Below are 18,092 nucleotides of genomic sequence, written 5' to 3'. Positions count from 1 at the left end.
TTGCACTATGGAGAATGTGCTGGTCACCACACCAAAGCAGATGTATGGGATGTGGGTGGCGTGGGGGACCAACGTCTTCAATGTGTTTTCTTTGGGATTACTAACACATTGAGTATGTCATCACAAGATGTACCACATTTCTGAGGCTGATATTTGAACACTAGGGTCACACAAACCAAAGAATCTGTCATCTGGCTTATAACTTCCTCCCTTTCCAATCTTGTAACAAAGCATTTAAATAGAATTTTTTGATAGAAGTAGATTATAAACCAATGAGTGATGTCTTTATGCCACGCTGTTTGCTTGAGTAAGTTCCTTTGTCCTTGTGTGCTGAACTTCTCTTCCTTCTTCCACACAATAAGAATTTAAATTGGTTCATGGGTGTAGAAGGCTGGTAAGTAAGACCACGTGTGTCTTGAGATATCGATTGTTTTTTGGAAAAGCATTTTATTTTAATAAACAACATGTGGTCACATAATTGCTATTATTAGACCCTAAAAATAAAAATACTCTCCAAGCTGGGGCTTTTGAACCCAATCATCTTGCAAATGTCTGAAATAAATGAGTAGCCTTAGCTTTTGTAATTTCATCCATCAGGAAGTCAGGCAGCTATTCTACCCAGATGCTTTAACCCTTCTGTTATGTTAGAGACTCTGAGACTGGTTCCAACTCTCTCTAACACAGTTTGCCCTGAACTTTGGAACCTAGAAATGATGATACGAGTCTATTTTCAGTGCTTCTCATGTGAATATCTATGTGAGACCTGTCCCATCAACTGAACATTCTATAAAAATAAAAATGAAGACTGGGCATGGAGCACAGATTCTTAACCTGTTCTATAGGTTATATAAATATTAGCTGGAGATAGCTAGAGAAGGACTCAAGCTGGGAAATGGGAAAGAACTGGGATGGCAAAATAATGGATTAAATGACTTCCATTCCTTTCTCTTAGTAAAAGACAAGTTGGCTTATCCAAAGCTCAGGAGTTAAAGTCCTTCACCCTGCTGCACACGTAACTTGCAATTTAGTCCCTCCATATGTCAGTAGTGTGTCATGTCCTAATGATTTCAGTTCAAGAGTCTTCACACACTTACTATTTATTTTCTTCCAAATGGCAGAGGCAGAAATAGATGAGTTATTTAGGCAGGATTCTTGTTAAAATTGTGAACCACCTCTGCATCCTCCTTTTTTTCTCCTTTTTCAATAGTTTTTTTTTTTTTTTTTTAAAGATTTTATTCATTTATTTGTGAGAGAGAGAGAGCGCGTGTGTGTGGGCAAATGAGTTGGGGGAGGGGCAGAGGGAGAGGGAGTGGGAGAAGCAGATTCCCAGCTGAGCAAGGAGCCTGATGAGGGGTGATTCCAGGACCCTGGGATCATGACCTGAGCCGAAGGCAGACACTTAAACAACTGAGCCACCCAGGCGCCCCTGCATCCTACTTTTTTAATCAAAAGGTTTTTAGTCAAGTCAATCTTTGTGTCTATCATGATTAAGTAAACCTCTTGCTCCAACCGCCTGAGGAATCACGTTGGGCCATGCTTCTTCTCAAGTCATTGCTTCTCCTCCTAGCACACCTGGAGGGATAAAACGCTGCCTGCCATCTTGTTTATGACTCTAAATTTGAATGGTAACATTTTATATTTTCAAGCAATATTTATACAGAGCTTAAAGTAGTTCTTAAATAGAAATTGAGTCTTTTCACTGCAAACGAATATTGAAGATTATATATATATTGCTGTGATTTTTCCATCTTCCCAACCATAAAAGAATGAATTTTTCAATTTTATTGGCTTCTATCAACTGTTTCCTCAAAATCAGAATAGAATGTGGCAAGTGGCCATGTGATTATTAGTCTAGCCTAATTCCTAGAGGAGATGGAAGAGAATTAAATGAGATTGGAGAAGTGTAAAGTTTGCATGGTCTATACTAAATGAATAAGAAAATAAACATTGCTTCAATTAAGTAATTGTTGGAACAATGGATTGTTTATATATAATTTAAATGTATTAATAATCTGATTCTGCTAATAAGGTGACATCAATGAAACAAAACAGAAAATTTTTAATTAAGAAACTTCAGTCTGGATTCTTGATACTCTTGCAAGAAGTCCTGGTTCTTTCACGTTCTTGGAAACTTGAAACCCAAGTTCTTTCAAGCCTTCCTAATACAAAGCTATGAAGCATAAATTAGCAAGGAATAAGAAATTTCACCTTGAATATCAGAAGGTTAGTTCTTTTAAATATTGTATTAATTTTAATAGATAATACACACACCTAGTGCAAATTAGAAAATATTTAAAGGACTTTACATGGAAACTAAAATTTTCCTCTTTTCTCAGTTCCCAATAACTCTGTCCTACCTTTTCATAGGTAAATTCTGCTTCATATTTCTTAAGTGTACCTCCTGAAATAATACATTGGATAACTTATGCACACACACACAAACAAACGTATGTATATTAACACACACATTAACCTATATCGTCACTGGATTTTTTTTATCTTCATTTATAAACCATGATATTGCAAGTGAAAAATGGCTCAAACTCATGTAACACTTAAAATTCACAAGTGCTTACACTTGGGCTCAGAAATAGTTACCAACACTGACCTATTCTGTAATCATAAGGAAGGTCTTTCATAAACAGCGATTTGAAAGTATCTTAAGATTTCATATCTACCTGGACATCAATATTTGAATTTTGAATGTGATTTTTCACTGGAAAGGGAATTTGATGCTCTATAAGAAATAGGAAATAATAAAAACACACATCATCTATTTATCATACTTGATATGGGGAGGAAAGCTACTTCTTTTGTAAAGACCCCAGGATACATGATGCAAAGAAAACTGCAAAGCTGTATATTGCCAACAAGACACAGGTGTACACCACATGAGGGTATGAAACAATCCAGCCACAATGGGTGTGTTGACAGCTCTGAGTCTGCACTGTATTCCTCCCAAAGTACACTGGTGTGTTTGTTATGCGTTACTTTATTTTTTCATATACTTTCAGAAATTCTCAAGCCTATCGCTAAGCACAGTGGCTAAGTAGTAGGAGTAAAGATGAACCTGTCTGGAAATAGTTGTCAGTGAATCTCTTACTTAGACTCATGTGTCAGGGAACCAATTTCCCACTTAGACCCGTGTCTGTCTGAGAGATAATATTGGGTCCATATCTCATATGGACCAGATATTTTCTGTATGATATATATACGAGAGGCATCAATCTTTGCAACAATTCTATAGAGCAGTGTTTCCCTATCTTACCTTATCTATGATCACCAATATTATTTATTAATAATACAGACTCCAGGACCATATCCAGTTCTACAAAATTAGAGTCTCTGTGAGAAGGAGTCTGTGAGTAAGTAGTTTTTAAAGAAATCCTGTGAGATTTTAAAGATTAGGTAAGCAGGGAAACGCTGCTGAAAGTAGGAATGCTATCCATCTCATTAAGGAGGAAACTGAGACTCTGTTAAGTAACTTACAACAATGAATTAATTGTGGAGGCATAATTCAAACTGCAGTATGACTCCAAAATTCTTCCTACCATGTTACCTTTCTGAAGGTCATGAGGTCAGGAAAATGTGTAAGGCTACATTGAAAATTTTATATTGTAAACATTTGATCCAGGATTTGGAAGAAAACTTGAAATTGTGTGGTTTCTTCCTCTGTTTTGTTTAGAACAATTATACTCCACCAATTGCCAAATTATAAAGGGCTTTATAATTATATATGGAGTATAAAGGTCTCCAACCATTGCTGCAAAAACAGTCTGGAGATGCTGCTTTTTGAGCATGGAACAGAAGTGTTTTTGTCCTATCTATTCCACATAAGGGGAAAATGGGTCAAAAACATGAAAAAAAAATCAGGTAAACTACAAGGTGTCGATTTCTCTAGGTGCTGAGACTGTATGGAAAGGGTTAGCTTTGCCCATTTGCCCCATGATCAAAGCAGCAATGTACATGTTACTGCTGAGAATGCGTTCTGTGTTCAAAGTAGAGAATTCCCTGGAATCCCCTTTCTGGTTAATGAGATAACAGAGAACAGGGTGGAGCAACCCAAGTTAGGGAGAACCTTGCCTTGATTTCATACAATTATTGTTTCTTAGGATTTCAGTGAGGCTCTCTGAATACACTGGGGAAGTTAAGAGACCACTGGCAGAGATCCATCTTTCCTAACTTATGATCCAGGCAGCATTAGCAGAATTCTCTCAGCTCTGAACTTCTGTGTCAAAAACCAAATATCTAACAACCCCAGCCCTAAAATGAATATGTGGAAAAGGTACTCGAAGGTTTTCCACGGTGTGCACAGCATGAATTGTTTTCAGGGCATCAATTTCCATATCCTTAACTCCCATGATTTTTTTTTTTCTTAAAATTGTCTGGGAATGTGCCTGTGTTTACAGTAAGTCTTTTGCCATTTTATGTGGAAAGAAAGGCAACATCGTCATGCATTCCAAATCTTGATATACTGCATTAACCAGCAGAATAAAACCTTTTATGGATGACAGACTAAAGTAAAATTTGGAGTATTGGTTTTAAACAAAGATGTTCTTAACAGTTGATTAGGGCATCCTAAACACATCTTTCCTTGTCTTGTCATTAATTCTTTAAAAGTGAAGCTTGGCACTGGCTGGAAAATTCTGGATACAGAACATCTAAAATAGTTGTGATGACTTGTATATTTTAAAATTTAACTGGACATTTTCTAAAACTAATTTTCTCAAAGAAAAATATCCATGACCATGTTGTGACTTATTTTAGGATCAGTATGCATTGATCAATCAGGTAGGTAAAAGCTATTTTATTGAATCATGTCAAATTACTGTGAATTTCATCTTATAAACATTATATGCCATATTCATAAAACAAACTAAACTTATGCTGAAAGATTTTACATGTCAGATGTGTGAGAGGATATATACTTTTCAAAATTATTTTAGGGATGGTGCAGGGAAAACATTTGTAGATCACAGAACGGGTTGTGTCTGGATTGTAGCTGGTGTTCAGTAAATAAATGCTGAATAAACAATGATTGGATATTGAATGAATACCCAAACAGCTGCCTTCATGAACTTGTGGCAAACAGCCAGAACACCATGAACTTCTCCCCTCCAATTTAATGTAGCTCAGTCCTCCTGGCCTTATGTTCAGGAATCCTCAAAGATACACCCTTATCCCCTAGAGGTAATTGTGGACAAAGGAAAGATCCAATGGCACAGCCTTTGGCAGGCAGTATGCAACCACACATTAGCCAGATTGAGTTCTATGTCCCTGTACCTCCTGAAGTTGCAGTCTTAAGGTTGGACTTTGCAATTACCACCTTAAAGGATAGCATACCTTGCAGATACACTGAAACAGAGAACTATCAGATGGAACGTCAGAGCAAGGGAAATTAATCTTTTCTTTAAGGACCTAGGGGGAGCCAGTGTGATGGCAACAATTTCCCAAATGTAATTGCCAACCTCCTGCTATGTTGTCTTTGAGACCCCAGACATTCTAGACGTTCTAGTCCCCAGCCCTTTGTTGCTACCTCCTTCTATCCACTCACCCCAAATGTTTTTTATTCCCACAGCTGGGTCGTCCCCCTGCAGGCTTTCTTCTGCCTGCCCAGCTGATGATGTTTTTCTGGCTCCAGAAAACTTCCGATTGTTACAAACAATGCTTGCGGGGACAAAGGATTGTCCCGATTAAAACAACAACAACAAAACTAGGACGGTCTTGCAAGAATCCGGATGGGTGGCCAGCCCACATGAACACTATGTGATGTTTCTCTCTTCTTTTTTTTTTTCTCCCCATCATTAAACAGGAACAATGTCATTATTTTGAAAACTCAGGAGTTACACTAAGGTTTCAGTTGTGGCCAAAGGTTTGTTCAATAGCTGGTGCTGCTGAGATGCCTAAAACACTTTTTTCTATGTCATTATTCTTAGGGGTCTGATTCTGTCATTATCACGTTTGTGTCTTTTAAGGGATGGGCAGCCCTGAAAAATAAGAATAAATTCCACCTTGAATCTTAATCTTGAATTAGCAGGTCTTTTTCTCCCTGCAGTTTTGAGAATAATTGAAAAAAAAAAAAAGGCTCAATTAGTTCAAATAAGATGGAGTAACATTTCATTTTATTTCATTCATTAGAATATTATTTAATTATCACTGCATGATGGGCTTTTGCTTGTAACTCTGATTACATTGAGTTTAAATGGACCTAAAACTGTTGTCAAGAAATGAAATGAGAAAATGTTGTTTACAGGATTGCCCATGTTGTCCGCCAGTATTCTGTCTTTCCAACAGCTGCACCAGGACATGCTGTTGGTATTTGGAGGCCTCTAGAGAGTGAAGTGGCCAAGTTTATTTTTCTAATCTCTAAATTCGGCACACAGGTCAGCACTGAAAACTCCTTATCTATGTGTACAACAAACTGTCACTAGTTAATGCTCTTAGTCATCATACCTTGCAGGGAGGCCTGAAAGCTAGGGCAGGACCCTGAATCCCCAAATTCTCTGCTACTGAGCACATAGGACTTATCTGCAGAAGTTACTTAACCTCTCTTTATTTCATTGCTAAAATTTTAAGTAATGATTCCAAATTAGCACAGAGTATATAGATGTAAAAAAAATCCTCTATACTAAAAAGAAATGCTCATTTTTGATGGACTTTATTTTCAAGCTGTGTCCAATGCGTTCACTCGTTTTTAGTTCCTGTCGTGGTTGTAATGATAACTAGTGCTGCTATTTACAGAAACTATTTTTAGCCTAGAAAGGGGGTTGGGCAAAACTTCTTTGTTTTTTGGCCTGATCATGGACAGCTCTCATATATTCTTAATTCATGGCCCATCATCTGCTATTATTAGGTGTCTCAAATGAATCCATCTCCTAACTGTGACTGAGGCTAAGTCATGAATGATTTTGCATGAAGGCAAGTATTCCTGGATGCTTATGCAGCCAAATGTCACTGTTCCTCAGACTGTTTACCTAGACAAGTCAATGAAGAACCATGCCAATTCACTATTAATAATTTCCATAGCAGCTAAAAAAAAATCGGTCTTCTTATTAATTTCTACAAATAAGTAACAGGGAAGCATATTATTGTTTTTGTTAAATAGAAAGTTAGACTAAGATACTCAAATTCATTTTTTGTTTGCCATAAAACCGTCATTAGACGGGAACAGCAACAGGCTTTTGAGGCCAAAGTAAGTGGAAAATAAAGATTTTTCTATGGGAAAGTTTCTGAATGGCACTTTTATCAATGTATATAATTCCCTACAGTGGCTTATTAATGCCATGATCATCCCTTCTTCAGGATCCTCCAAAACTACTTTAACCATGTGCTTCCCTCTCCTTTCTCTCTTTCTCTTTCCCTCCCTCCCCACCTCCCTCCCTCCCATTCTGCCACCCTTCCTCTCTTTGCCTACTACAATAGAATTTCCAGACATTTTAAAGGGGAAATGTGGGAAGAAACAGTAGCAAGCTGCAGAGCCCTCATCCTTGAGATGAAAATGTCTTATTTCAAGCTCTTTATTGAAAAATAATGTATTAGGCTGAAAATATGAGAATTGCTATTAATGGTTCAGATCCATATTTTCTCATGTTCTGTGTTTTGTTGCTAATGGTTATGCCAAAGGAAACTATATGGCTGAGTAGATCTGGGCTGGGAGACATTGATTTCAGAAGGTAAGGCATGCTCCCGTCTTCTTCGCTTTCCCTAAAACTTGCTTCCATCAATTTGTCCTATCACTTTTTGATTTTATTCATACTTAAAGGTTGTTTATTGGAGCAAGGAGTTTCATAAGCATACTAGAAGCTATATAATATAACCTTGCATTTCAATTATTAAAATTTTATTTTAATTGTCAAAGAATTGCTTTTAATGTTATGTTCTGGGATTGCATTTCAAGTGCAAGATCACATTAACAATAATCTTTCATTACAAAAAATTCTGCATATTTTTTCTGCCTGTGTCATTTCTATTTAAATTGGCTTTAAATAAAACTACAAAAATAGCATAATAAAACTGCATGTCCTCTAATATATTTTATTTCTTAGACCAACTGAGCTTTCCTCTGAAAAACTCGTGAGAATTTTACTGTGATCCTATTCAAATAAAGGGCTACTAAACATAGTACTTTTTGCAATATCATCTGCATCAGATATTTTCTTTCTTAAAAAAAAGATTTTATTTATTTATTTTAGAGAGAGAGAGTGTGTGCAAGTGGGGGGAGGGGCAGAGGAAGAGGGAGAGGCAGAGAATCTCAAGCAGACTCCGTGCTGAGTGTGGAGCACATAGTGGGGCTTGATCTCATGACCCTGAGATCATGACCTAAGCTGAAACCAAGAGTCAGAGGCTCAATGAACTGAGCCACCCAGGAGCCCCATGCGTCAAATATTTTCCATTTCAAGCATTTCCCATTTCCCACAAACTGAGAATGGGAAGTTAATGATGTGTCTTCCACAATTTTCTGCAAAACCAACTGCTACTTTTAGCAATCAACTTGTTTTTTACCTTATAGACTATTGTGTGTGTGTGTGTGTGTGTGTGTTTTTTAGGAATGGAATCAAGTATTATTCTATATTCAGGATCCCTTGAAGATTTGTTGTTTGTGTTGCAAATTGCACATGATGTTTTAGGTAGCACATGTGTATTTCCATTGAAAGAACATGTCCTATTTTTGAGGAAGAAAAAAAACTTGTAAGACATCAAATGTTTCTTGCAAAACAATTTGATGAAATAAATGTAAATGAATCAGAAACATGTGAATTGTATTTCACTTAAAATTAATGGGTTTAAATATGAAGGGAGTAAAGTGCTTGGGGGAAAGAGTGTGGCAAGGCGGGAAATTACATTTGTTTTGTTTTCATCAGTCTTGGATTCTTGAAAAATGGCCTAATACTCTGAATTTAACCTCATTCATATTCTCCATTAAGCCAAATGATGGAGATCCAGAAAGGGACAATAATATGCAAATTCATTTTATAGCTCTATCTGGCTCCGATTATAATGTAGGCATCAAACATGGCCACTATGCAATCCTTCAAAAGCACTTGCAACTCAAAATTCGTGATTTTTCTATTGTAATGATGCTGAAAGTGTATTTTTCCCCCCATAGAACATGTAGAGTTTTCAGCCTCACATGTCAGCTTAACATTTATTTCCTCTGTCAGACTGAAGAAGATCAGATCTGAACAGACAGCACGGGGACACTGAGGGTAGCCACACACAGCAGAAGGGGGAGGAGGAAAGAGGGTGTAGGAGAGGGAGAAAGAAGGGGAAAAGAAATAGACGCTGCGCGCAGACCGAGGTCACCAAACCTCATTTCATAAGCAAAGAACTCAAATCCCCCTAATTATTTGAGAGTCACAAAAACTTTAGCCCATAGGTTTACATTCATACCCTGTATGCGTGCTTAAAAACAGCTACATAGCTTCTTTTTACTTTTTGTATTTTTCAATTAAAAAAAAAAAAAACAACCCATGCATTATTCTGAAAACAGGAAAGAGCTACAAAAAGAAAAAAAAACAACTTATAAATAAGTCTCCCTGTCAACATGCTTCAAAATATGAGGAAGTTTGATGTGTGGCGTGGCAGCTCAGTTTCTCAACTCTGCCTCTGCAAACAGGGACGTTTTAAGTGTCCTGAAAACTTCCAAGAGGCAAGGAGTACATAACTGGAGAATGTATTTTTATTTTGGGAGATAATCTAGGGCATGGCTCAAGTAGCCTCACGTGGTGAGAAATAGAGGCACCAGGTCCTGTCTGTATAAGCTGAAGGCGCCAGAGCCCATACGGCTGTTTTTGTATGTAAAGAGCCCGCCTTTTTATTTCTCAAGAACACGATGTCATTGGAGTTGAGCATTTCTCTGACCGCTTAGAACCCCACTGCTGCTCATCACCCGCGTTTGGAATGAGGACCCTGCTCCTTGATTTCTTTGTGCCAAACAGCCTGTTACCTCAAATGGTTCCGGAAGTGGTTCTCTGCCGTGCTCCTCACGGGCAGGATTTGTGGGGAGTCCCTCTGAATGTATTTGTCCCCTAACTGGGCAGGAGATGTGTTCTAGCTTCTAACACAGCCCTTTGTTGTTTCATTTAAACTTCCCCTCATCCAGTTCAGTGGATGAAAAATGGAGTAGTGAGGCTCACTGTTTCATTTACACCATAAATCAGTGGCAACATAACAGACACAACAATTTCTGAGCCCCCAAAGGTACTCTTAAAAGCTCTGCTGATCCACACAAAATGTAAAATCCCAGCTCCAAAGTCGTGTCAACAAAAATATAGGAATAGCATCAACTTTATCTTTGCCCCCGTCAACAATCAGTAGTTAGAGGGTCCTCGATGAAGGAAGTGTCGCTCTGTAGGATCTGTGCTCAGAACGTGATTTCAATGGCCTATTTCCTTTGACGAGAAACCTGCTGTGATTTATTTCCCATCATGATTTGCTGCAGTAACTTTGATAGGTGTGACGGAATCTAATCTACTTTGCGTTTGGTGTTGTTGTCGCACTTTCTGACAGGCCTACCCTTGTAGCAGTGATAAGGAATGTGAAATTGGGAGATATTGCCACAGTCCCCACCAGGGATCCTCGGCCTGCATGGTGTGTCGAAGGAAAAAGAAGCGCTGCCACAGAGATGGCATGTGTTGTCCCGGTACCCGCTGCAATAATGGTAAAGATCTAGTTCAGTGTCGACAGGCCTCTTCCTCTTTCTGTAGGAGGCGTGTCTAGCAAATTCGACTACATTCCCCTTAGCCAGACCCCTGAAATGCAAGGAGCCTTTCAAAACTGGCAGGGATTGGATCACGGTTTAGATATGTGTACAATTACTTGGATTACCTCCCAAATCCTAGTTTTCCTGGGCTCTGATCCATATTTCTAGATTTTATATTCTATGGCAATCCAGGATTTGCCATGCCAAAGTGTTGTACGTGAATAGCTATAAACACATAAGTGAATACGTGCAAAAGACCTAACAAAGAACCTGGTGCGATTGAGCAATACAGTCGTGTGTCCCTCTTCCAGTTTCATACCTCGGCTCTTATATTCAGGGTGTCTTCTTTTAAAGCCCCCCCTACCCAACGCACCACACTCATAGTGAGGGAGGGATTGGCTCCTCCAAATGGAGACACGTGGGTCTATTCCCCAGCCTTTCCATAAGCATGACTTCACCCAATGTCAATGAACTTCTAGGCATACAATTCAGCATTAATGATGAAATGAAGAACCACAGACAACACAGGATAAAACCATTAAATAATTACAGAAGGTGATCTGAAACATAAACCTAGTCATATAAACCAAGATAATCAGACTCCTCTCCATATACATGCTCCTGACCTCTGGGCAGAGTCCTATTGGAAGTACCTGGGACAGGTGAAGGGAAGAAGACCTCATACCATTAGAGATGTTTACAATGTAGACTAGGGTGATATTGTTGATTGAACAAAGGAACCTGGATCCTGAAGATGGATGTCTGGCCAGGCATTTTAAAAGTAGGAATAGCTAATATTAATACTTACTAAGTCACTACTCTAAACACACGTATTCACAACTTAATGAAATGTTTTTATTCCTATTTTTGCCCATGGACACTTGGTCTTGAGATGAGATTCAAATTAAGGAAGACTGACTTAGGCCAAACTAATTCTATTTAATATTAAATAATATGATTTAATATTGTTTATGTAAATAAATGAATGGCTGAATGAACAGAGGATAGATAGATGATAGATAGATGATAGATAAATAGGTAGATAGATGATAGATAGATGATAGATAAATAGGTAGATAGATGATAGATAGATAGATAGATAGATAGATAGATAGATAGATAGGAGATAGCGACACTCCTCACATCAGCACAATACTTGGATACACACTTTATAGAATCGGATAAGTCTAACTACTTACTTGCCATCTCCAGGCATCTGCATCCCTGTCACTGAGAGCATCTTAACCCCTCACATCCCAGCTCTGGATGGCACTCGACACAGAGATCGAAACCATGGTCATTACTCAAACCATGACTTGGGATGGCAGAATCTAGGAAGACCACACACTAAGATGTCACATATAAAAGGTAAGCGATCTGTAGCTCTATGCTTACTTTTTCTTGTTTTAAGAGAAGTAAAATTAAAATATTGATAATTCATTGCATTGGTTTTAGAAAAAATACAAGGAAGATATTTTGTTGGCAAGATTTTAACTGAATTTATTAATTCTTTTGAGGATGCTGGAGGTTTCTAAGAGATCTTAAATTGTTAGGAAATATATATTATGAGAATTGCAGCACCCCTGATCAATCATTCCATTTTCTAAACAGTCCTGCCTTTAAATGTTTGCAGTCATATGATTAAATCACTAAGCTTTTGAATCATTTTCTCACCTTTGCAGAAATTTAATTTCACTAAACAACCACATAATATACTATTCATAGACCAACTTATCAAAAATAATTGGTTTCTAGTGGGATTATATATGGTCATAAAATCCCCTTACTTGTATCAAAATATTTGGGAAGCCTAATCACTAACAGTAAATTTTTAAAGCATGAAATTATTGAAATTTATTACTAATAGTAGAATGTTAAGGGCATGAAACATGTCCATCTTTAAAGGAGGCTTCTCTCAAGTGTGTTCTGTGGAGCAATACTCTTTTAAGACAGTCTGTGAATGAAAGTGTGCCGTGTTTAAAAGTTTTGTAATAATGCATCTCCCAGTTTGGGAACTTTATACAATTGGGATATTGAGGGCTCTGAGAAGCCCAGCAGTGAGGAAAACTGGTTCAGTTTTTTAAACACTGTATGTCCCCATATTTCTTGACCACAAAACTTTTCCCCACATTTTCATGTTCTGCAGAGCTAGTATCCTATAGAATAACTGACCTATTAGTCAGACCTGGAATATTAATGTTGACATGGATAGCGTTAAAAAGATGAACAATTCCTCTTTAATTATCCCCTGTCTATGCTCCCTGAAGACCTATGTCTTTACCCCATCTCCTATTTCTATTCCACCAAATTCACATGCATTTGTCATTACATGAGTATCCTTCCTTATTCCAATAGATAGCTATGTCACCGTACAGTTTCAAGTTTACTAATATTTTTATATAGTTTTATGTACAATTTTCTGATGGCAACTAGGAAGAAATCCTAGTGGGTCGTGACCATATCACACAGTGGGATTGGTTATATCTGGGCTGACAGACAATCCTTTAGACCGGGATTGGCACGTTATAGCCTGTGCGCCAAATCTGTCCCACTGCCTGTTTTTGTAAAATAATGTTTTACTGGAACACAGACTTGCCTATTCATTTAGGCATTACTTATGTCTGCTTTTGTGACAGCAGAATTGAGGAGTGACAGATCATATGGCCTAACAGGCCTAAATATTTACAATCTGGCAAAAATACAGAGAAGTTTTTTGACCCCTTCTTTATATAGGTGACACATCAACCCAGCTGTGATGTGTGTTTGCTCTTCTGCTGATTTAGTCATTTTTCCTGAATTAAATATCCAGATCTGTTCTTCCACATGTTTTTAATGATGGGTTCTTTGTTGACCCTGGGGCTGTCTGCCCTTTCTCTACTCTGCTCTGAATCACAGCTCTTTAGAGACTGCACGTCCTATAGGCTCCCTGTCAGGGGGGCCTTTGGGATTCCAGTCCCAGCTAGCGATTCCTGGCCCCAGATTCTGACATGACCTTCTCCGCTGGATCCTTCAGCCTAAATGTGGTAGCGGCTTCCTGCTCTGTTGCTTTACCATCCTCTGGGCCTTCTTAGTCCTGCCGCCACCTGCGTGCCTAGTTCTCTGCATTAAACATCTTCTGTCTTAAGTTTCTGTTTTCCTGGCTAGACACTGAGGCGGGGTTTTAGGAGTCCCTGAGAATTTCAGCTTTCTCTTTGAATCAGAGTTTATTTATACCTCCCAAGAAGGTATCAAATTAATTACTTTGAAAGCAATTCTCTATCTTTGCTTATTTTTCACTCACCTTGTTAAAAAAAAATGATCGGAGAAAGATCTAAGAGCAGACCATGCCGAAGTAAAGAGAAGATGAAGCACAGTCCTCGCTATTCATGAAGCTTGATATTCAGACAGTGAATAATCAAAATAGACAATAATGGCTTGACATGATTAGAGGGAGAGCCGATCGATAGGAATCCAAGACTTGCCACCATAAATGATAATTCCATGGAAGACAGTATAAATAAAAATATTGTATGTGCTTCTGATTGCAAAGTAGGATTTTTTTCCTATAGTGTCATGGTAATATCTTTTGGTCATCATCTCTGTAGGGCATGAAGGAGACCCCTGCCTACGATCATCAGACTGCATCGAAGGGTTTTGCTGCGCTCGCCACTTCTGGACCAAAATCTGCAAACCAGTGCTCCATCAGGGGGAAGTCTGTACCAAACAGCGCAAGAAGGGCTCTCATGGGCTGGAAATTTTCCAGCGGTGTGACTGCGCGAAGGGCCTGTCGTGTAAAGTATGGAAGGATGCCACCTATTCCTCCAAAGCCAGACTCCACGTGTGTCAGAAGATATGATCACCTCTGAGGAAAATCATCACTAGCAGACTGTGAATCTGTGTATTTAATGCATTATAGCATGGTGGAAAATAGGATTTGGATCTCAGAAGAATGGTTAACATAAAGAATGTGATATGAATATAGAGATCACAGAGAGAGAAAAAGGAAAAGAGAGTAAGCAGATTAGAAAGAGGTAACAAATGTAGTACAACCGATGCATTCCCGTGATGCAACTTGTTTATGTAAATAATGTACACATTTGTGAAAATGTTATTACTGAAAAAAAAAAAAAAAGCACACAGTGAAACTTACTGACGAATACCATGTGACTTTCCAAGAGTTTAGGTTGTGCTGGAGGATCGGTGTCCTTCAGATTGGTGATTGCCTATAGAAATAACCTAAAAGCCATATTTCTAGTTCAAGGTTATTGTTTAGCAAAATAGTCCCTTGGCATACAATAGGCTTTCACATGCAAAGAGTTGTTAAATAGGAAATGAAAGCATGGAACATAGATAATTTGCAACACAGAATCACCTTTTGGTTTGGAACACTACTTCTACGGTTCAATGAAAGGCCTTGGTAGATAAGAAAAAAAGCAGTCAGTATTTTCCAAATAATTTCAAAATAATTGCAAGTCTTTTCATGAACACCTTTAGGAAAAACCAAAGTTGTTTTGCTTTAAACTGTTTAGTTACATTTCTCAAAAATTTATTTTCACCGGTAATTCCCAAGAATGTTTTTGTATAAGACAAAAACAGTCCATTCACATTCTAAAGGAATGGCATTGCACCTTTTCTTGATTGTATGTGATTCCTACCCTGAATATATTTTATTTTCCAAACTATCCCAATTAATTGTGAATAGTACAGAGCAGAATTTCACAGATTTCAAAAATTTTTAAGGTGTCCAAGATACAGAATCAACGCTAATAGATTGTTATTTGTTGAAGCTTTGGCATTTCCCATGTTCGGTAGGATTAGATTGGTAAATACATTTATTCTTTACACACGCAGCAGTACATTGAGGAAAAGCTGATAATAGAAACTTGATCTACATTTGTGCTGCACTGAGGGACACAAAGGAAATGGATAAAACTTTGTCAAGTGCCCAGGTTTTGGCAACATGTCGATCATATGTCTGAGGCACAAACTGACTATTCATATTTGAAGCCTGAGGCCGCACAACCTAAATGGAAGTTTTCCATGGGATTTGCTATCACAATATTTACTATGCAGATGAGTTCTGTGTAGGTCACTAGTTGGCCTCAAAATATTTATTTTATATTTTTTGAGGTCCTAAAATAATATGGGGAGGTCTCATGAAATGGACTCCCAAGGCAAGTAGTACAGTTAGGTTCCAGCGTCCTCCCTAAACGTCTAACTTGCCGATGGCACCATCTGAAATTTCTGTACCAATCTCTCTCTGCAACAGCTGTTTTTTTGCCAAAGATATTGTTTCTGTTTTACTGCAGCCGTTGAAAGTAAAAAATATAAATGGAATAACTTGTAAAATCTACATATTGCTAACCTATAGAAACCACAGTTTCCAAATTCTTTGAAACCATTTTATTACTTTTTTTTACTTTACTCAGTTCTAAATATTTATGTCTAGAGCATAAAGCAAAAAAGTTATCTTATAGTTGTTACTTTTGACCTTTTCTTTTATAGACTGCAAGTCACTCCTTAATTTTCTTTTACTCAAACCCCTTCTGCAGTTTCAAATTCAAGTTTTCCCAGTAGAGATTGAATCTGAGCCTGCATGTCTATTAAGAATTTCAGCTTCCCATACACATTTACAAGGGTGCTTAAGATTTACATTTTTTCCACGTCTGCTAAAACAAAAATTATAAGCGAATCTATCCAAGAACCAAAGTTTGTGCAAACAGGTTTCTATAAGCTTGGCAACATGAAAATGGAACATTTCAGTCAAACATTTCCTATATAGCAATCACATTTACAATCTAGTTTTTGCATTATTTCCCTTATGTACATCCCAAAATTATTATTTGAAGTAATTTATTTACAGGAAATGTTAATGAGATGTATTTTCTTATAGAGATATTTCTTACAGAAAGCTTTGTAGCAGAATATATTTGCAGCTATTGACTTTGTAATTTAGGGAAAATGTATAATAAGATAAAATATATTAAATTTTTCTCCTTCAAAAATGGAATTCAAATTTCCTTGTGTTTTGCTTATGAGAAAAACTTTCACAGAATCATGGATTCTCAGAGATCAAATGGACGATCTGATTTGACAGTTGGGGTAGGAATCTTTTGGATGACCTCACTATGAGATGATCCAAGGCAGTTTACTATTACTAAAGGCAGCTTATTCATGGCAGGGCAGATGTAATTGTTAGAGAGTTATTTTTTCATTAAACTGAAATATCCCAGCTTGTGCTTTCTACCCATTTATTCTTACTCTGTGTTCTGGAACATCTTGGAACAAGGGTTCTCCACAAACTTCTTCAAAACACTTGAAGCCACCTAGCCTATTTCCTATAATCTTCTACCCCGATTAAAATGTCCCCAAATAGAGATGCCAACATGCTTAGCATATTGGTTCATTCCCTGATGGCACAAAGAAGCTACAAAATATCTTTATCCCTGTATGGATACGGACTGAGTTACCTGGCCCTGAGTGAACTCAAAGCCACTTCCTGGGGAAGTCTTTCCTCTGCTTCCTAAACACAGAGACGTCAGGAGGGTTTGTTAAACAGAACTTACCAATTTTGAGACTGGGAGTGGTTGTAGAAGCCCATGTTGTATTAGAGATGTTAATGGGCTAGAAATGTGGAAAATAAACATTCTATGACAGTGGAATGGATTAAGTGTAGCTATGGCCGCGTGATGAAGCTAAAACAGTCCCATAGCTAGAGGTCAGAGTTGAAGATACCTCAAGCATTGCTGAAATAACTCCCACATTATTCTAATTAGTCACTTAAATAGTTATTCTTAAATAGTTATCCACTTCCTCAAATTGAGAACATTTGTATTTCCTAGCTACAGTGTATTTTTAGACTATAACTGTCATATGGGTGATATTTTTCTTTTCCACTGAGCTCAGGGAGATGCTCTGAAAACTGACAAATTGTCTTGACTTCCCTTTTAGCCAAGAAACACAATGCCTTATCACAGCCCTAGGATTTGAGGGGGGAAACAATCAATTACACTTTTCTCTACCCCCCCAAATTCAGGCCATTTGAGAAAAAAAGTTAAGAAAGGAAGGCAGATGACAGATTACCCTAGGCTGGTAAAGTTATCGGAGAGTGTGGTGTGTAGCTTAGTGTAGGCCAGAGGATACTAGAAAGAGCCAGGTTCCAGAGCAAGATACTAGAAAGTGGCCCATTCTCAGACAACACCAGACAACATCATTTCTATCTGTGGGAGCTCCTATAAAATTTACTGCATGGATGGGCAGAAGAGAGTGACACACTTTCTTCTGGCAGTTTGTGCCAAAGAAGGGTGGGGAAGGAACAGAACTATGCATTTCTCCTTCAAGAATCTCATTTGAAATTCTACTGGATAATTCACAGCACATGAAAGGAGTGAATGAGGGATAGCGACAAAGA

The 18,092-nt window shown here is 37.9% G+C and overlaps 1 protein-coding gene across 1 annotated transcript in view; it reads left to right on the top strand.

Moving 5' to 3' along the window:
- DKK2 (dickkopf Wnt signaling pathway inhibitor 2) overlaps nt 1-16,699 on the top strand; it is a 96,546-nt gene extending 79,847 nt beyond the window's left edge. The window contains exons 2-4 of the mRNA XM_036094750.2: nt 10,510-10,660; nt 11,915-12,070; nt 14,287-16,699. Coding sequence (XP_035950643.1) covers nt 10,510-10,660; nt 11,915-12,070; nt 14,287-14,537 — 558 coding nt within the window. The 3' untranslated portion in view covers nt 14,538-16,699. The remainder of the gene's footprint in view (nt 1-10,509; nt 10,661-11,914; nt 12,071-14,286) is intronic.
- The last annotated feature ends 1,393 nt before the right edge of the window (nt 16,700-18,092 follow it).

Source organism: Halichoerus grypus, chromosome 3, assembly GCF_964656455.1.
Source record: "Halichoerus grypus chromosome 3, mHalGry1.hap1.1, whole genome shotgun sequence".
In the NCBI taxonomy this organism is placed as follows: Eukaryota; Metazoa; Chordata; class Mammalia; order Carnivora; family Phocidae; genus Halichoerus; species Halichoerus grypus.
This window is presented reverse-complemented; position numbering and strand designations above follow the sequence as displayed.